Source organism: Stegodyphus dumicola, chromosome X2 (assembly GCF_044657685.1).
Source record: "Stegodyphus dumicola isolate Sdum_Otavi_A_Nest chromosome X2, ASM4465768v1".
Taxonomy (NCBI): Eukaryota; Metazoa; Arthropoda; class Arachnida; order Araneae; family Eresidae; genus Stegodyphus; species Stegodyphus dumicola.
Window position 1 is genome coordinate 14,049,331 of NC_140781.1, and position 22,394 is coordinate 14,071,724.

General features: G+C 35.1%; 1 protein-coding gene across 2 annotated transcripts in view; it reads right to left on the minus strand.

The window, feature by feature from the left end:
• Strip (striatin interacting protein) overlaps positions 1-22,394 on the minus strand; it is a 154,802-nt gene that overhangs the window by 130,242 nt on the left and 2,166 nt on the right. For both annotated transcript variants that reach the window (XM_085809746.1, XM_085809745.1), the window contains exon 2: positions 20,026-20,095. In XM_085809746.1, the coding sequence (XP_085665872.1) occupies positions 20,026-20,095 (70 nt within the window). The remainder of the gene's footprint in view (positions 1-20,025; positions 20,096-22,394) is intronic.

Genomic DNA, 22,394 nt, shown 5'->3' on the forward strand with positions numbered 1-22,394 from the left:
GCTTTTATAACCAAGTCTGGCACTTATGCATTTTTGCGTATGCCGTTTGGCCTTTCAGGGGCCCCGGCAACATTTCAGCGATGCATGGACATTGTGTTAAGACCTGTTCTTGGAAAGTCCACATTTATCTATTTAGACGATATCATTATTACTAGTGATAATCTCGACCAACATGTACAGGATTTAAGACAGGTGTTTTCTTTATTAAATGAGGCCGGTCTAAAAGTTAATGTCGAAAAGTGCAAATTTGCAGCCCCTGAATTAAAATATTTAGGTTACAAGATATCTCAGAAAGGAATAGAAACAGACGAATCAAAAATAATCGCTGTACAAAAGTATCCGACTCCAACCACGGCGAAGAAGCTCTCTTCTTTTCTAGGACTTTGTTCATATTATAGGTCCTTTATAAAACATTTTGCAGCTATTGCTGAACCATTGTTAAAATTAAAAAGGAAAAAGGCAAGATTCTCGTGGACAGCCGAAGCCAATAGTGCTTTCGAAAAATTAAAACAAGCCCCTGTGTTACATTAACCTGCCCCCACATTAATGCAAGCCCCTGTGTTGAAATTTCCTGAAAAGGATGAGAATTTAGAAATTTCAGCGGATGCTTCGGATTATGCGGTAGGAGCGGTACTTTCGCAAAATCAGCAGCCCGTGGCATTTTTTAGCCGAACTTTAAATCAAACACAAAGAAACTATTCCGCGACCGAGAGAGAGGCACTTGCAGTTCTGTTAGCAGTGCAAAAGTTCCAAGTCTATTTTGGAAAGGCGCCAATAACAGTGTACTCTGATCATGCGGCGGTAACTAGATTGTACTCAGGGAAAAACTTATCCCCAAGGTTAATAAGATGGGCACTCAAGCTACAAGAATATAATCTGGTAATCAAGCATACCCCCGGAAAGGAAAATATCGTAGCAGATGCCCTATCCAGAATTAAAATAGATGAAGAAGGTAATACCGTAAAGGTGGCAATGCTCACAGCATGTACAATAAATTCCCGAGAAACTGTAATAACCGAAATGGGTAAGGATCCTGAGTTTGGAAGCATTTATGAGTATTTAAAGGATCCTGAAAATTTTAGCCACCAAGATATTGTGGCGATAAGAAATAGGGCGGCCCATTACGAACTAATAGATGGTCTATTATTCTATACAAAAACTACGAATTCCAACAACGAATTTCGACCTGTTATCCCAGCTAGTCTTAGATTAAATATCCTGCAGGAGCTCCATGACAGCCCTTTAGCTTCTCATGCTGGTATTCGAAAAACTATCCAACGCGTACACGAGGCAGTCTATTTTCCTGAACTGCAAAAGTTAACAAGGGCGTATGTCCAGTCCTGCCCAACATGTCAAGCAGTTAATTATATTAATTTCCGCCCGGCTGGGTTTCTAAATAGTATTAAATCCGAATTTCCAAATGAAATAATTGGCATCGATTTATTGGGCCCTTTCCCAAAAAGTCAGTTAAATAAAAGTCGCTATCTCCTTGTTATGGTTGATCATTTTAGTAAATGGACCGAAATTGTTCCCTTAAAACGAGCCTCCGCGAAATTAGTTACTGATTCTATTTTAAATAAATATATTTTAAAATACGGGGCGCCCCTAAAAGTTATATCGGATAATGGTCCTCAATTTGTAAGTAATGTATTTGAAGACATGTGCCAAAAACTGGGCATACGTCATTTAAAAATGGTCCCATATCGGCCGCAATCAAATATAGCGGAACGGGTCAATAGAAATATAGTGAAAATTATCCGTATTTATGTTAAAAATTTTCATAAAAGCTGGGATAACTATGTCAATGAATTTGCTTTCGCCCTTAGGACCACAAAACATGATACAACGGGCAAAACTCCTGCTGAGTTATTTTTAGGCAGAAAGATTATAACGCCGTTAGATAAATTATTTTATGTGCAACAAAGAACCCCAGAATTTAAAATGGGTGATATAGAAAAACTAATTAAGGAAGCAAAGAAGAATACTGAAGTAGCACAGAGAAAACAAAAACTATATTATGACTTGAAACGATGAGGAGTAACTTATAAAGTAGGGGATGAAGTTTTAAAAATTAAGCATTCACTTTCTTCAGCACCAGAAGATAAAACTGCCAAATTTTTTCCACGATTTGAAGGACCATATGTCATAGAAAAAATAACTCACGCTGTAGTAGTGTTAAAAGCTAGAAATGGTGAAACCTGCTCCGCAAACATTGATCAAATCAAACCCTATGATCGTAATAAAATGAAAATTTTCAAAGCTCTTTTGCAGGATCCGGCACGGCAGACACAGCAGGCACAAGCTACAGAGGTGGAACAACGACAAGTACAAGGGCAAGCCATTAAGAGGCAGGAGCAAGTGAAAAGAAAGTTTCCCCGCAGGAAAAGTGAAGGTAACAAGAAAAAGAAGCCGTTCCACCGTCCAGAAAAGAAAGCTCACGAACACCCCCAGAATGAAGAAGGGAGAAGGACGACGAATGCAAAGAGAGCCAGGAGAAATGACGGCAACTATAACCCGGCTCTAAAACGGAAGATCTACTCATCCGACAGGACTCTCCGCAGCAAATGTCGCCGAACTGCGGAAGGGCCACCAGCGGCGGAGGAAAAATTACAAGGAAAATTTGAACGGCCAGCAACGAGGTCCAAGCAGGAACACGAAAGAAGTTTCCCGGTTCCGCCAAGACCAGCTGCCATCAAACGGCCAAGACCACAGGCAGAGGCGAAAAAGAAGGTATTCAAGGGTGACCGAACTGGAAAAAAAAGAAAGCTTCTAGAGGAAGGCACTGAAGGGCGAGCCCGCACACGAAGGAGGATAAATCAAACAAGAATCCACGCTACTTTCCAGGACTGGGCTCAGAAAAGAATGTCCGAATATCACAAAGATAAGTAAAATTTTATGTTACTTTGCAAACTTAAGTTAATCTTTCATTCTTACTGCAAGTGGCAGATTTCAAGAAGTTTTACCTCATGCGAGGTCTACCTTTATCGCCAAAAGGGCGAGAAATGAGTTGTTACCGATTTTGGTATTATGTTTTTCAATTACTCGCGTGTAAAACTAAAGTTGATGCATAATAGCGTTGTGTAAAGACTTAAATATTGTAAAAAGTTATTGTATAAATATTATTTAAAACATTCTGGCAAGAAAGAAGTTTTAGTCTGAAAGACTTTTTGAAATGTATTATTTCAATGTAGAAAGAATTGGCACTTGCTTTGAAAATAATAGAAGTTAACAATGTACTACTAATGTATGTTTTCAAATGTGTAAAATTAACGGCATGTTAATATGTTCTTATATACAATGTGAACTGTTATTTTAAATGTTAAGAAATACCGTGATATGGTAAAAGTGAAAGTAATGTTAAAATTTTTTTTTTATTCGTGTGACTGTAAAAAGACTAAATCATGGTGAATATGTGTTAAAGGTTGAATGATGTGTTAGGCTCTCTGACGCTACACTTCAGAGTTAGCCACTTTCAGAATAGTACCTCAGGGTTTAGAGTTGAAATTAGAGTGTGTTACGAGGTCTTGGTATGTTGAATTTTAACACGTTAGTGTTTTGATTGTAGGAGGAAGTGTTGAACACATAGACATAAACACATTCGTGTTTGGTGTTCTTTTACAACACATGTCAGAGAGCACGGGGAGAGATAACTAAAATAGTTATGAATGAAATAAGAATGTTAAGAGAAATATAATTATACATGTTACTTGCCATTTCATTGTGTAACATTTCATTAAACTAGTCTCTGGAAGGAACCAGATTTGAATAAAAGCTCCTGTTTAGATGCAGTACAGATGAAAAAAATTGTGTGTCCTGGGAGCTGCTATTGTAAAAACAAATTTCTTTCTTTTAAATTTCTAGTTTCTAGCGAAAAATGTTTGTAAAAGATTGGCCTCGCGTTAGATTCTAGAGCTAAAAGTTTTCAACAAGGTCGTTTTAGACCTCAGTTTCAAACTAATTAACTCTGGCGAGAAGTATGTAAGGATCTTAAGTTTTACTAACGTTTATTTTATTTTAAATCTTTACTATCACTTCTTATTTTCTACTTCCGGCCAGAATTATAAGCGTTAATGTATTTATGCAAAGTTTGTCTGGCGAACGCCAAGTATTTAAGTTGTGGCTTTTTGCCAAGCGAGAGAGAGGAAGCAGTTAGTCGAAGCAGGCCGCTTACCTTAGAAGTTTTACTCAGTTGCTGGTTGCCTTCCAGGCCAGAGGTTTTAATCCTCTTGATAATTTTTAAACGTATTGTAGTGTTCGCAGTTCTCTGTACTACATACGGCTTCCTGTTTATATAAGGCCAATCTTCCACGTTTATTATTTTAAAGTTAAATTAGAGTTTAGTTTTATTTTTATATGTTTACGTTTAGAAGAAGTACAAGGAATACAAGAAGTGGGTCTTTGTATTCCGAAGTACGGAAGTTATTGTAAATAGAGAAAAATAAAGGGTTTTGTATACCCTTCTTGTGTATCCTGTCTACTTCCCACAGTTAGTGAACATAGCTTTAGTAAGCTCTCTGTTCCGAGTCAGGTCCTTGCATGTTCCCGAAGAAGGTAAGACGGAACATTGAACCTGATAGTGGCGCCCAACGAAGAAGAATAACCATGGCCGAGTTTCAAGAAGAACCTGTGCTGCCTGCAGAAGCGGCTCAGAATTCAGAAATGCCAGCTGCCGCCCTGGAAGGATTTGGTTACATCGTCCAGATCATGCGCGCTTTGATGAAAGCAGAAGCAACATTTAATGGAAATTCACCGGTAACCAGTTTTTGGAAAAATTGGATGACCACTTCATGCTCTACCCCGTGCACGAATTTCAAAAAGTTACCTTAGATACCAGCGCTTTGAGGGGCCAAGCGCTTAATTGGTTCAAATGTATAGGCAGAAGTCTCTTGGGTCAAGCAGGAAGTCCCACCTATACTTACGAGAATTTCAAGACTGCCCTAGTAAAAGCCTTCCCTGTTGTAAGGGATCGTGCGAAATTAGAAACGGAACTTTTTAGTATATATCAGCAAAGAATCGAAAATCTCTCAAGCTTTATTTTAAGAAAAATTCACATCTTCAAACTCTTGTATGGAAACCGTCCGGATCCCGAGATAATTCAAGTGATTTTGCCGAGGTTACTGCCCCAAGTGCAAGACTTTATTGAATTAAGAAATCCGACTACACTGGAAAAGTTATTTGAGCTAGCAATCCAGTTTGAAAGTGGAAGAACGTCGGACATTGAAAAAAGACGCCAATATCAACAGCGAAACCAATTGGGTGCGCCAAGACTACAGCAAACTCAAGCACACGGCTACGGAAGCAAAGCGAATCAGTGGGCAAGGAAACCCGAGCATTCAAAAACAGCCGGCGAACGTCGACAGTTCAATAGCAATCCAGGAAAAAAGTCTCAAGGCCAGTGGAAAAAGAAGGAAAGCACGGAAATGAAAATAATTTAAACTAAAACGGATTTCTGCTGACGGGAGGGTGCGGAAATCCGAAGGCCAAGAAAACCCCTCTTCCTTCAAGTTAAATACAGTAATGGTGAAAAATTTGACTCTTCTGAAGATTGAAGTGTTGGTGAATAATATCCCAGCCACCGCATTCCTGGATACAGGCGCGCAGTGTTCCTGTGTGGCAGAAGATTTTTTTAGGAAGTATTTTTGGAAATACCGCATATATAATTCGGATAATACGACAGTGTTAGCGGCGCAAGGAGAAAAATGTAAGTGTATAGGTAAAGTACCGCTGTATGTCCGTATCAAGGACGAACAAGTAAAGGTGATGTTTTTTATAGTAAAGATTCTGCAAGCACATATAATCTTAGGAATAGATTTTCTTTCAGAGGCACAAGCAATGCTGGATTTTAATGAAGCGTCCCTTAAGCTGACAATGAAACCAGTTCGTGCAGAAAAGGCTGAACTGTCGATGTTAAATCTTGACCACCTGCCTAATGACGAGCAAGGAAGAATCCGACAAGTGGTAAGTGAATTTGCTTCGTTATTTAGTGATATTCCAGGATTTACTCAGGTTACTAACCATAGTATTGACACCGGAGATTCAATGCCAGTTCGCCACAAAGCATACCTGTATGATAAGAATAAGGAAAAAATTATAGAATGGCATATCACCGATATGCTACGTAAAAAGATCATAACGCCCATCTCAAGTAGTTATGCTAGCCCGGTGGTTTTATGTAAGAAAAATAATGACTATCCTTTGACACATCCAAAAAGGTGGAGATTCGCAATTGACTACCGTAAATTAAACTCCATAACTAAATATCCGGTATATCCGTTACCTATTATTGAAGAAATTCTAAGGAACATAAAATCAACCAAATTTATGACGACTTTAGACTTAACGACTGGTTATTTTCAAATAGGGGTTAGGCCTGAGGATGTGCCTAAGACTGCTTTTATAACCAAGTCTGGCACTTATGCATTTTTGCGTATGCCGTTTGGCCTTTCAGGGGCCCCGGCAACATTTCAGCGATGCATGGACATTGTGTTAAGACCTGTTCTTGGAAAGTCCACATTTATCTATTTAGACGATATCATTATTACTAGTGATAATCTCGACCAACATGTACAGGATTTAAGACAGGTGTTTTCTTTATTAAATGAGGCCGGTCTAAAAGTTAATGTCGAAAAGTGCAAATTTGCAGCCCCTGAATTAAAATATTTAGGTTACAAGATATCTCAGAAAGGAATAGAAACAGACGAATCAAAAATAATCGCTGTACAAAAGTATCCGACTCCAACCACGGCGAAGAAGCTCTCTTCTTTTCTAGGACTTTGTTCATATTATAGGTCCTTTATAAAACATTTTGCAGCTATTGCTGAACCATTGTTAAAATTAAAAAGGAAAAAGGCAAGATTCTCGTGGACAGCCGAAGCCAATAGTGCTTTCGAAAAATTAAAACAAGCCCCTGTGTTACATTAACCTGCCCCCACATTAATGCAAGCCCCTGTGTTGAAATTTCCTGAAAAGGATGAGAATTTAGAAATTTCAGCGGATGCTTCGGATTATGCGGTAGGAGCGGTACTTTCGCAAAATCAGCAGCCCGTGGCATTTTTTAGCCGAACTTTAAATCAAACACAAAGAAACTATTCCGCGACCGAGAGAGAGGCACTTGCAGTTCTGTTAGCAGTGCAAAAGTTCCAAGTCTATTTTGGAAAGGCGCCAATAACAGTGTACTCTGATCATGCGGCGGTAACTAGATTGTACTCAGGGAAAAACTTATCCCCAAGGTTAATAAGATGGGCACTCAAGCTACAAGAATATAATCTGGTAATCAAGCATACCCCCGGAAAGGAAAATATCGTAGCAGATGCCCTATCCAGAATTAAAATAGATGAAGAAGGTAATACCGTAAAGGTGGCAATGCTCACAGCATGTACAATAAATTCCCGAGAAACTGTAATAACCGAAATGGGTAAGGATCCTGAGTTTGGAAGCATTTATGAGTATTTAAAGGATCCTGAAAATTTTAGCCACCAAGATATTGTGGCGATAAGAAATAGGGCGGCCCATTACGAACTAATAGATGGTCTATTATTCTATACAAAAACTACGAATTCCAACAACGAATTTCGACCTGTTATCCCAGCTAGTCTTAGATTAAATATCCTGCAGGAGCTCCATGACAGCCCTTTAGCTTCTCATGCTGGTATTCGAAAAACTATCCAACGCGTACACGAGGCAGTCTATTTTCCTGAACTGCAAAAGTTAACAAGGGCGTATGTCCAGTCCTGCCCAACATGTCAAGCAGTTAATTATATTAATTTCCGCCCGGCTGGGTTTCTAAATAGTATTAAATCCGAATTTCCAAATGAAATAATTGGCATCGATTTATTGGGCCCTTTCCCAAAAAGTCAGTTAAATAAAAGTCGCTATCTCCTTGTTATGGTTGATCATTTTAGTAAATGGACCGAAATTGTTCCCTTAAAACGAGCCTCCGCGAAATTAGTTACTGATTCTATTTTAAATAAATATATTTTAAAATACGGGGCGCCCCTAAAAGTTATATCGGATAATGGTCCTCAATTTGTAAGTAATGTATTTGAAGACATGTGCCAAAAACTGGGCATACGTCATTTAAAAATGGTCCCATATCGGCCGCAATCAAATATAGCGGAACGGGTCAATAGAAATATAGTGAAAATTATCCGTAGTTATGTTAAAAATTTTCATAAAAGCTGGGATAACTATGTCAATGAATTTGCTTTCGCCCTTAGGACCACAAAACATGATACAACGGGCAAAACTCCTGCTGAGTTATTTTTAGGCAGAAAGATTATAACGCCGTTAGATAAATTATTTTATGTGCAACAAAGAGCCCCAGAATTTAAAATGGGTGATATAGAAAAACTAATTAAGGAAGCAAAGAAGAATACTGAAGTAGCACAGAGAAAACAAAAACTATATTATGACTTGAAACGATGAGGAGTAACTTATAAAGTAGGGGATGAAGTTTTAAAAATTAAGCATTCACTTTCTTCAGCACCAGAAGATAAAACTGCCAAATTTTTTCCACGATTTGAAGGACCATATGTCATAGAAAAAATAACTCACGCTGTAGTAGTGTTAAAAGCTAGAAATGGTGAAACCTGCTCCGCAAACATTGATCAAATCAAACCCTATGATCGTAATAAAATGAAAATTTTCAAAGCTCTTTTGCAGGATCCGGCACGGCAGACACAGCAGGCACAAGCTACAGAGGTGGAACAACGACAAGTACAAGGGCAAGCCATTAAGAGGCAGGAGCAAGTGAAAAGAAAGTTTCCCCGCAGGAAAAGTGAAGGTAACAAGAAAAAGAAGCCGTTCCACCGTCCAGAAAAGAAAGCTCACGAACACCCCCAGAATGAAGAAGGGAGAAGGACGACGAATGCAAAGAGAGCCAGGAGAAATGACGGCAACTATAACCCGGCTCTAAAACGGAAGATCTACTCATCCGACAGGACTCTCCGCAGCAAATGTCGCCGAACTGCGGAAGGGCCACCAGCGGCGGAGGAAAAATTACAAGGAAAATTTGAACGGCCAGCAATGAGGTCCAAGCAGGAACACGAAAGAAGTTTCCCGGTTCCGCCAAGACCAGCTGCCATCAAACGGCCAAGACCACAGGCAGAGGCGAAAAAGAAGGTATTCAAGGGTGACCGAACTGGAAAAAAAAGAAAGCTTCTAGAGGAAGGCACTGAAGGGCGAGCCCGCACACGAAGGAGGATAAATCAAACAAGAATCCACGCTACTTTCCAGGACTGGGCTCAGAAAAGAATGTCCGAATATCACAAAGATAAGTAAAATTTTATGTTACTTTGCAAACTTAAGTTAATCTTTCATTCTTACTGCAAGTGGCAGATTTCAAGAAGTTTTACCTCATGCGAGGTCTACCTTTATCGCCAAAAGGGCGAGAAATGAGTTGTTACCGATTTTGGTATTATGTTTTTCAATTACTCGCGTGTAAAACTAAAGTTGATGCATAATAGCGTTGTGTAAAGACTTAAATATTGTAAAAAGTTATTGTATAAATATTATTTAAAACATTCTGGCAAGAAAGAAGTTTTAGTCTGAAAGACTTTTTGAAATGTATTATTTCAATGTAGAAAGAATTGGCACTTGCTTTGAAAAGAATAGAAGTTAACAATGTACTACTAATGTATGTTTTCAAATGTGTAAAATTAACGGCATGTTAATATGTTCTTATATACAATGTGAACTGTTATTTTAAATGTTAAGAAATACCGTGATATGGTAAAAGTGAAAGTAATGTTAAAATTTTTTTTTATTCGTGTGACTGTAAAAAGACTAAATCATGGTGAATATGTGTTAAAGGTTGAATGATGTAGTTAGGCTCTCTGACGCTACACTTCAGAGTTAGCCACTTTCAGAATAGTACCTCAGGGTTTAGAGTTGAAATTAGAGTGTGTTACGAGGTCTTGGTATGTTGAATTTTAACACGTTAGTGTTTTGATTGTAGGAGGAAGTGTTGAACACATAGACATAAACACATTCGTGTTTGGTGTTCTTTTACAACACATGTCAGAGAGCACGGGGAGAGATAACTAAAATAGTTATGAATGAAATAAGAATGTTAAGAGAAATATAATTATACATGTTACTTGCCATTTCATTGTGTAACATTTCATTAAACTAGTCTCTGGAAGGAACCAGATTTGAATAAAAGCTCCTGTTTAGATGCAGTACAGATGAAAAAAATTGTGTGTCCTGGGAGCTGCTATTGTAAAAACAAATTTCTTTCTTTTAAATTTCTAGTTTCTAGCGAAAAATGTTTGTAAAAGATTGGCCTCACGTTAGATTCTAGAGCTAAAAGTTTTCAACAAGGTCGTTTTAGACCTCAGTTTCAAACTATTTAACTCTGGCGGGAAGTATGTAAGGATCTTAAGTTTTACTAACGTTTATTTTATTTTAAATCTTTACTATCACTTCTTATTTTCTACTTCCGGCCAGAATTATAAGCGTTAATGTATTTATGCAAAGTTTGTCTGGCGAACGCCAAGTATTTAAGTTGTGGCTTTTTGCCAAGCGAGAGAGAGGAAGCAGTTAGTCGAAGCAGGCCGTTTACCTTAGAAGTTTTACTCAGTTGCTGGTTGCCTTCCAGGCCAGAGGTTTTAATCCTCTTGATAATTTTTAAACGTATTGCAGTGTTCGCAGTTCTCTGTACTACATACGGCTTCCTGTTTATATAAGGCCAATCTTCCACGTTTATTATTTTAAAGTTAAATTAGAGTTTAGTTTTATTTTTATATGTTTACGTTTAGAAGAAGTACAAGGAATACAAGAAGTGGGTCTTTGTATTACGAAGTACGGAAGTTATTGTAAATAGAGAAAAATAAAGGGTTTTGTATACCCTTCTTGTGTATCCTGTCTACTTCCCACAGTTAGTGAACATAGCTTTAGTAAGCTCTCTGTTCCGAGTCAGGTCCTTGCATGTTCCCGAAGAAGGTAAGACGGAACATTGAACCTGATACCCTTAAAAAGTTTTTTTAATGATTTACATTCAAGTTCCTTCAAAAAACAATTTTTGGAATTAAACTTCCTACATTCCCTCATTTTGATACATTCTACTAAATTTATATTAGGAGATAACATAATCAATATTTCTTTAGTAAATAAATTATTATTATCTTACTTTGCAGCTAATGTGCAAGTATTAGAAAAACTTACTTTCAAATTCAATGAATTTTAGATTGTTCAATAACATATTAATGGCATATTATTTAAATACAGTACAGAGTCCATAATCCGGACTCGTCGGGACTTCGGCGTTTCCGGATTAAGGGTTTTTTCCAAATTATAGATCAACAAGTTAGATCTGGTAAGATGGCATGCATAAATTATACAATTATGATCTAAAGGGTATCAAAATTTACAAAAAAAAAAAAAAAAAAAAGCGTAATATTTATTTGTTTACTTTATTAGACATTTCTTTCAATGTAAGCTGTATAAGTTGCTTCGTTTTTTTGTGCTAATACTTTCTCTTTAATTCTATAAACAGACATAATTTCTTGTTCAGTTCCAATGTTCAAGTCTCGCAATTGCTGCGTCGAGAATACCAACTAACTTGTCAATCGAAATTTTTTCATTTTCAATAACCTCTCTGACACTTTCTTCACTATCGGAAGCGGTATGTTGAAACATGCTTTCGCTTTGTGATCCTTTGGCAGCTCCAGAATTGAAAACTCTTTTTGACATAATCGAAAGTTCAAGCTTAATTTTTATAAGATTGCTCTAACAGTCTGCAAAAAATAATAAGCCGGATCCAATTGGAAGATTAAGGAAGAGCGCAATCTGCAAAATTAACTGAAATGCCTTGGAATCAGTAAAGATAATTTTAGCCTAGCATATACCGTCTGCTATACATCAAATGTGCATGTGTAAATGCATAACGCGCATGCGTAAAGCATACCAAAAGAAAAGTTTGTGGCTTTGAAGTCAGGATTATAGATCATTCCGGATAATGGACGTCCAGATTACGGACTTTGTACTGTATATGAGGAAGTGTTTATGTTACACCAATAAAAAGAAATTAACACTTTGTTACATGCATTTCTGACATTCACGACCAAATAATTCTTTTCAAGTTTTAAATCAAATATTCTAATCTCCATATTTTCAAAAACTGCTTTTTTGACCACAAGTTAGTATAGTTACCACACTTTTAACAAAATAATTTCCATATTTTTTAACTACAGAATACAAAACAAAATATAATATTCATTTCATGACAAAGTAGCATAAGTTTGCTTGTAACAACATAAAAAGAACACATTTTTCTTTCCCCCCCCCCTTTTTTTTTTTTAGGAATGTGTAAATAAATTTTAAATTTAACCATAATATAAACTACAAATTTAAAATTTAAATTAAACAAATTAAAATTAAATAAAAAACTAAACAAATTAAATTAAAATTAAACAAAGTTAAAAACTACTTAATACTTTTTTTAATATGTTGGTGCCATTTCTCTCTGTATTAAGAAATTACCTTAAATAAAATAAAGTACAGTACAAAGTCTGTAATTCGGACATCCATTATCCAGAATGATCTATAATCCGGACCTCAAAGCCTCAAACTCGCACATGCGCGTAAAGCATTTACGCTTGCGCGTTTGATGCGTGCGTCCGCTACGCATGTGCGCAAAGCCAGTAAAGCGTTTACCCACGCACGCTTCCGATACTGAAGAAAGTAACAGAGAACGTTATTGAAAACGAAAAAATTTCGATTGACAAGTTAGTCGGTATTCTCGACACAGCAATTACAGGACTTGAACAGTGGAACTTTGTAACTGAACAAGAAATTATATCTGTTTATAGAATTAGAGAGAAAGTATTAGCAAAAAAAACGAAGCAACTTAAACAACTTACATTGATAGAAATGCTTACTAAAGTAAACAAATAAATATTAAGCTTTTTTTTTTTTGTAAATTTTAATACCGTTTAGATCATAATTGCTCTTTATTTCATAAATTACGGTTTCATATTTTTAATTGTATAATTTCTGCAAGCCATCTTACCAGATTTAAATTAATGATCTATAATCCGGAAAAACCTCTAATCTGGAATCGCCGAAGTCCCAACGAGTCTGGATTATGGACTTTGTAGTGTATAATCAATCTCAACACAAGACAAATAAAAAATTGCAAGATGTAAATAAAGATTTCAATAGCCAATTTAAAAAAAAAAAGTCTGCATAATGCATCTCTCAGATATAATGCATCCAATGCAGTAATAAGAGCATTGTGCAACTGATATGTGGATTTTCCCTTGAGACCACATCTTTGATATGTAGTTATTATTTCAGGCTACTTTGTTCCTTGAAGAAGAGGGATCTCACTGCCTAACTACCTTAAAAACGATAAAAAATTCTCTATGAAATGAACACTGTAATTGACTTTACTGCATGAAAATGACCAGCCTCAGTTTAGGTAATAAAAATACTGTTTTTTTTCCTCCGATTATCTGCACCTCCCAAGAGTAGTCATGAGACAATTCACTGTCTCACCTAAACATCAGAACATCATCATCACATACATGGCAATCCATATTCATGCATCCAAATTCAATGTTCATTTTATTTATTAGCATTTGTTTTTGCATTAAGTACATTTTTTTCCTTGTAATGAACTGTAATGGAAATGTGAAGTCTGCTGACTAAAAAAAATGAAAACTTTGCACTTCTTTAAAAATACAGTATAGAGTCCAAAATCCAGACGTCCATTATACGGCATGATCTAACATCCGGACCTCAGCATTTCACATTCATCATCAAAGCCACAAAAAAATTTTTTTTTTTTTTTTTTTTTTTGTATGCTTTACAACGCATTTGATTTTATTCTTCCATAATAAAACATGTGGAGATTTTCTCTTAAAAATTCCGATTCTTAATTTCACTTAGGCACTAAATAAAATACCTTGTTATGGAAAAACAATCATGTAAGCATGAATTTGTGAGATTAATAATTTGGCTCCGTAGCTGAGCGTCTGCTTGGCATACATCTCAAACCAAAACATTCATCTATTTTATATACCTGACGCCAACGTGGTGAGTCATTATTTATTATATATTTCGCTTTCATCACCGCATGATTATTAATACATGACCGCTTCAGTAATAATTCATGCAGTGATGATTAAACTTTTTTATATTAGTAATTGAATAACAAGAGTATGGCAACCTTTTATGCTAACATTACGCTTGGCGATGATTATAGAATTTTAAATGCTCTAAGAAATATTGACGAGGAAAAATTCAACAAAAATTTCTTTTCATATGCTAAAAATAGATTTTGTTAATGAAATTCGTAGGCCAAAGATTACATTTAGTCCTATTTTAATTAAGAATAACTGATAAGTTATTCACCATAAACCCAGAAGCGGCGGCGGAATATGTCGGCAAGAATTTAAGGAAGACAACATTTTTTTAATCTGGGAAAGCACCAAGCGCCAAAATTAAGGGATGAGAAGTTTTTTACAATGCAAACTTTTCGTAATCAGAAAACATGCACGACCTCCAGCATTTAAAAGAGCAACGATTTTCCCCGTTATATATTGTGCAAATAAAAGAGCAAGGCGTTAATGAACGATTGGTTTGAAAACAATTTTATACCCGAAGCTCGACCCTAGGAATTCATTTGGTTTACCTGATGACTCAAAAATAGTCCTGATTGTAGACAACTTTTCGGCTCATACTTCAGTGAAAGATTATGTACCCGTATTATTCTTCCCTCCAAATTGTACATCTGGCATTCAGCCTATGGATATCAGAATAGTGCATGGGCTGAAATGCAAATATAAAATAGCATTTTTAAAATCCATGTTAAATTTTTTGAACAATGACAAGACTATTCAAGAATTTTTTTAATATTTTAGCATAAAATCTGCTGAGTGAAGCATCACAAGATCATGGAAGGATGTGACTCCAGATACGTTAAAAAATGCTTGGCATAATTTATGGCCAGCTACCATATTTCACGGTGAGGACGATGAAAATGATAGCCACGAATTTGAAGGTTTTCAGATATTGCAAACTCAAGGTGAAATTTTCCAGTTAATGGATTTTGTAAAGAAATGTGAAGAAGCGGTAATAAATGAAGATGATATAACAAAAGGTTTTCATAGCGATGACAATGCTCCAATCATCAATCAACGGACGACAATATCTGTAGTATAGTTCTAGATCCAGAAAATAACACTACCAACAGTGAAGAAAGTGACAGAGAGGCTCGAGAGGTTCTTGAAAACGAAAACATTTCGATTCACAAGTTAGTCGGTATTCTCGACACAGCAATTTTAGGACTTGAACAGTGGAACTTTGCGACTGAGCATGAAATTATGTCTGTTTATAGAATTAAAGAGAAAGTATTAGCACAAAAAATGAAGCAACTTAAACAACTTACATTGAAAGAAATGTTTAATAAAATAAACAAATGAATATTAAGCTTCTTTTTTGTAAATTTTGATACCCTTTAGATCATATTTGTTCTTTATTTCATAAATTACAATTTCATATTTTTAATTGTATAATTTCTGCATGCCATCTAACCAGATTTAAATTGATGATCTAATATCCGGAAAAATCCCAAATCAGGAATCGTTGAAGTTCCGACAAGTCTGGATTTCGGACTTTGTACTGTATAGCGTTTTGCCCATCTCTATTGCTGGAATACAAAATTTGACATTCCATGATGATTTTTTACATGATCCAAGTTTATGATAATGTGATGTGAAAAACGACAGGCAAAGTGTTAGTATGTGGGTCGAAAATTGGTTTAAATTTAGCCATTATCTTGTTAATACAACATGTGGCTAGCATTTATTTATCTCCAATGTTATATCCATATGGTAACCATGGAACTCAAAACTAGAACAGTACAAAGTCCAAAATCCGGACATCCATTATATGGAATGATCTAAAATCCGGACCTCAAAACCACCAATAAAATTTTTCTCGCAGGCTTTAAGCTTGCGCATTTCATTTCCCCCTCCGCGCATAATAAAACATCTGGAGAGCCCCGATTCTTAATTTCACTTCGACACTAAATAAAATACCTTGTTATTGAAGAAATAATCATTTTAACATAATTTGTCCGGTCAGTCATTTGGCTTCGTTGCTGCGCATTTGCTTGGCACGCATCTCAAACTGAAACATTCCACATATATACATCGTTGATCTGACGCCAACCTGTTGAATCATTACTGATTATACTTTCCTTTCATCATCGCATGTTTATCAAAACATAACAACTTGAGTAATGACTCATATAGGGATGCCTAAACAATATTTTTATGTTGGTAATTGAATAATAAAAGAGTATGGTAACCTTTTATGTTGACAATACAATTGGCGATGATTACAGATTTAAGTTAAATGCACTACAAAATGTTGACGAGGAAAAAATTACCCAAAATTTCTTCCCATATGCTAAAAATAGATTTTGTTGATGATACTTATAGACCCAAAGATTACATTTAGGGCTATTTGAATTAAGAATAACTGATTTGTTATTCGCATAAACTCAGAACCAGCGGCAGGGCTCATATGGCAGCGCCGAGTCCCAGAATTCAGGACCCACAGAGATTGCATCAGGCAGTAAGATATCCAGCGCCAGACCTCAATAAGGCTTATATGTGAGAATTTATCTGATAAGCCTTAAGCATGTGCAAGAAATAGAGATAAGTATAATAAATAACTAAACTAATACAATTCAGGCTTAATTGTCTCTGCATGATAGAAGCAAGATAAAATTTAACAGAACAACTTGTTGTTAGTCGCCAAGCTCATGATGCAAGGATAGCTAAATTTGAGGATGATAGCTGCTAATTTTAAAGGCTTTCGAATATCGCAAAACAAAGGTGAAATTTTCCAGTTAACGGATTTTTGTAAAGACATAGGGAGAAGCGGTAATAAATGAAGATGACATAAAAGAAGTTTTTCATTGTGATGACAATGCTTCTCAATCATAATCAATTAATGAATGGAGAAATCTGTAGTATGGTTCTAGATCCAGAAAATACTGCTACCGATAATTAAGAAAGTGACAGAGAAGTTACTGAAAATGAGAAAATTTTGATCGAAAAGTTAGTCGGAATTCTCGAAACAGTTACAGGAACTTCAACAACGTAACTAGACAAGATATTATCTCTGTCTACAGAATTAAAGAGAAAGTATTAGCACAAAAAAACAAAGTAACTTAAAACACTTACATTGAAAGAAATGTTTAGTAAGGTAAACAAATAAAGGAACTACTCTGATGTGCGCCCTCAAGTCGCCAAATTTCTCGCCAAATCACGATGCCATGTTACTATCTAAATTTTTTGTCTACATTTTGAACTTTTAGCCTAAAATGTCTCCAAAAACGTGGTTTTCGCACATGCAAAAACTACGTTTTGAACACACAATTTAGCTAAAAATCCGAAACAAAAACAAAAAATTTAGGTAGCAAAAACGTAAAGTTTCTAACCAAAAATATTTGACAAGAATCCATGTTTTAACTTAAAAAAACATCTACGAATTGCACAATGTAGGCAACGAACGAATCTACAAACTACGCACACCTCGCTTTAATAAATTAACATAACAACAACAAATTTCAAAGAATACCATGTACACAGCATCCTGTTTAAACTTAAAAAAAATTCTACGAATTGCACAATTTAGGCAAGGAAGGAATCTACGATCTACGCACTCCTCGCTTTAATAAAATAACATAACAACAATAAATTTCAAATAATACCATGTACACAGTGTTCTGTTTCAACTTTAAAAAACATCTACGGATTGTACAGTCTAGACACTAAACAACAAAATAAACTAAAATAAATTTCAAACAATTTAAAAAAAACAACAATAATGACAGAAATTCATACTAAAGAACCAATGAACATAGCATTCTACAAAATAAGAACAAGGATAAAATAAAATGCACTTACCATGAATTAATGCGTTTTCGAATAGCAGAAATATAAATTTCATACTGCCTTTAAGTAATCACTATCGTATTTACATGACAGCCAGACACACTATCCAGAAAATTTATACTATGGTTCACAAATAAATAAAATCACAAATCCCTACTTCTATCATGCACTGCCATTAAAAATAATCTCCCAGACCCTCTTTCCCCACTTCCAAATACCCACTACCTCTCAACAGGATAGCCACAATCATATTTCTTTTTGCCGAACTTCAATTCGACAACTACCATTTTATCTTTCCCTCACATCTTCTTAGACACAGAGGTGAACCAACGAGCTCCAGCGAAAGATTTTTCAACATCAACAGGGTTGCCGTAGAACACGCAATCGCGCCAAAAACCAGCGCAGAACACATATCCCCACATTTGGTGAAATTAGGGCGTATATTAGAGTTGTACCCAAATAAATATTAAATTTCTTTTTGTAACTTTTGATACCCTTTAGATCATAAATACTTCATTATTTCATAAATCACGATTTCATATTTTTAATTTTATAATTTCTACACGCATCTTACTAGATTTAAACTGATGTTCTATTATCCGGAAAATCCTAAATCCAGAATCGCCAAAGTCCCGATTTTGGACTTTGTACTGTATATCATCTTTCTTGGGTGAGAGTGATAATGCCCGGGCACAATGCTAAGTCTATGTGTAATGCCAAATTTGTGCAATTCTGTGATATCTTTTAAAGTGAAAATGGATCACTTCATACACGAGGAAAAGAACACCTCCCTAAAAAAGAACATTTCTTGCAAAAGGTGTTTTATTACAGATGTTTCTTGCTTTGGTACATTTCCGTTTTGCCGGCACAGGCGATAAAGTCACGAATAATGGTACAACTGATGCCAAACAGAAAATCCTCGCTGGTAACCTTTTACGCCTCATTTTCAAAACAAGTCACAGCCACTTTTTATCATATTGATTGTTTCGTTCAATACTAGCATACAATTACATAGAATTTTAACCAGATAGTTCAATTTTATGCCTAAGGTCATTCGCGGTAATCACACCTCGCACCGGAAGGTGAAATTATAGAAAAGGCAAAGTGAAGGGTTAAATTCATCAATTCTAATGAGAATGCACTAGCGAAGAATAGCATTGCGGTTTTACATAATTTCTGAGTAAGCTATTTGTACGAATTGAAATAATTCTTGCATTTAAACTTGTATTCCAAATTCAGATTTAACTTGAAATTAATGTAGATAATTACTGAGACAATTAGATTTTTGTAGCGTAGTTTATGTGAGATCAGATCACTTGGGGTCACATGATATGAAACGGCGAATCAGGATGTTGAAACATGAAAGCATTAATTCTTAAATTAATGTCTTTTATACAAATTTATTGGCTTTTCACAAAATTTTAAACGATATTAAAATATTTATGCCTTCAAAATAAAAATTTTCAGAACCAACATTTGCCAACATTTTTTTATGTGTGTACTTTAGGTTGTCGCCAATAAAGCCTGCTTGGTGAGATTTGCACCGGCAAAACGGAAAAGTACCCTTGATTTTAATTTTATTGATTGACTACTTTCTTATGCAGTTCTCAAGGCAGCACTATTTTCAAAATGGTTGTTGCCTTTAGTGTATTAGCTTAGTGAAATCTTTATGATGGGAGGGTGCAGATAATCAAAAAGTATCAAATACTATATTTATTCACATAATTTTTCTTTTTTTATACTAAGTTTCCCACATGAAAACTGGGACAGAAATACATAGCATATACTGTTTCTGAACAGATGACTTATCACATTAAAAAGCACACACAGACATACAAACATTACGTATTTTAAAAGATTTATCAATTTCATTAATTGTCTTTACTTATACAAAGTACTTAAAATACTTTCATATTTCTGCAGACTTTATATTATTACCATAAATTGGAAGTTTACGAAATATCATATGGTGAAAAACTAAGGGGATATACGAGAGTAATTATGGTAGAGTACTATTCTTTCAAAACCAGAAATAGAAAATAAGAAACAAATTACTGGTCCATAAGAAATCTATGATATTAAAAATTAATTAAACAGAGATTTTGGAACTAACCTGCCATTTCATTGACATGATCATCAGCATCATTATACACAAAGTCAAGATCTGGGGAATCTGACAAGTTCTAAAATGTACAAAAAAAAAAAAAAAAAAAAAAAAAAACACTGTAATTCTTATAAATACTTCAACTGAAAACACTGATATAAATGCATGTAAGAAAGTTAATGAAAAATACACACAGCACTAAAATAACTATAATTTATTTATATAAAAATTCTAAATTCAACAAGTGGTAAATGTGAATTTTTAAAAATTATTTTGTGGGTTCTTATACAGGGTGTATCACTACAGTGGTGACAAACTTTCAGGAGAGATAGAGTATACCTAGATGATGGGAAATCACCTAACAATGACATGGTCAGAAACATTTTATTGCCATGGTAGTGACGACACAAATTACAAGACAGAAAGGACATGAACAAGGTGAAGAAACATGTTTATTATGCTTAGTACAGCATAAACTAAGAAATAAGAACAAAAACAGACAGCAATCATCATCAAAGAAGGTGTTCAAAACTACGAACAAGGAATGTGATGCAGGCATCACATCTACAGTGCATGGATGATGCATGACATACGGTTCCTGCATGATGGTCCGGGGTCGTAATTTCGAACACCTTCTTTGATGACAATTGTTGCCTGTTTTTGTTCCTATTTCTTAATTTCTGCTGGACTAGGCATAATAAACACATTTTCTCACCATGTTCATGTCCTTTCTATTTTGTGATTTGTGTCGTCATTATCATGCCAGGAAAGCCTTTTCGACAATGCGTCGCTATGTGATTTCTCATCGTATAGGTGTACTCTATCGCTCCTGAAAATTTGTCACATCTGTACTGATACACCCTATATATTAACCAATACCTCGCCAGTGATTGTTTGCCTCTATGTTTCAATTGTATATAACCTTAACCTTTTCAATTGATTACATTTTCATTCTTGTTTTGTTTGCTTCATGCATAACTTTTTTGTTAATTCTTATCTTTCTTTATTACAACCATTTCTTCCACCTTCCATAATTACATATTAGTTTAATTTCTTATTTATCTTATTAGTTAAAATTCCTAATATTTATTCAGATGGAAAAAGAAGTATCACTAATAATGTAAGCATATATATTACAAGCACAGGCAATTGTGATTAGTATGCGATAAGCAAGGCAGGTGCTACCAGGACCTTTGGAACAATTTCCCAGAGTGTTCTCCATCAAAATTGTAATGCAGCATCCCCTTTGTCATGCACTTTGGCCACCCCAGGATGTCCCTAGGTAACTCCATCTTCTTTTAACCACATGTTCAGTCTTGTCCTAAATGCGGCAGCTTGTTCCACATTTATTACTTTTTCAATAGTTCTCTGGAATTACCTGAATAATGAACTGATTTCGTTCACTTTCTTCAGAACTGCTAAATGCTACCAAGAAAAAAAAAAAAAAGTTCACCAACAGAATTACAACACAGCTTTCTCTTTGCCATGGTGTAATTCAGTCATCCCATGATACCCCCTAAACAACTCCTGCATCTTTATTTTACATGTTCAGCCTTGTCTTGAATGTTTCAGTTCACTCCAGTATTTGTTAATTTTTCAATATGTCTCCGGAATTTCTCAAATAATGAAATTGATTGTGTTCACTTCCTTCAGAATTGTTAAATGTTACCAAAAAGTAAAAAAGGTTGTAATTCCTATACAATGAAATTAACACACAACATACAATGAACTTTGGAAGTAAAGCACTGAAAAATACACAATATGAATGATTATTTTAAAAATATTACACTGAAAAAACAAATGGTAAAATACTGAAAAAAATTACAACCAACCAAATTATTTTGATGCCAACTGAAATTTCTAGTATTAGTTAGATATATAAGAAGGGCACTATGCATTTTATCACCCAGAGCAAATTCTCCAACATCTAAATTCTGCTGTCCTGTTTCTTCTTAAATTCTGAAAATTTGTCCCTCAATGCAACTATGCCGGTCTATATTGCAAATAAATATATGCAAATACCACCTTACTTTCAATTCAGACTTTGTATACACATAACAATGCTTATGTCACACAATGCATTATGATACTTTTCATGCATTAAGTAATACAATAGGACATAACATAAAAAGCTAATACACGAATAGATGCACAGAGAGAAAAACTGACTATTTCTATCAATATCTAAAATACAAAAGTCAGAAGATAAAATGATTTTATTACTACTAGTCAATGTAAGATCTCCAGTTAATCCGCACATTTCAACGAGCTTCAAAGCAATTAATAAGTATTGATCTAGTAAGTTTGCAAAGAAGAAAAAAGTAAGAACCACAGCAACATATTCATAAACTTAATAAATAGCCAACATAAATTACGAT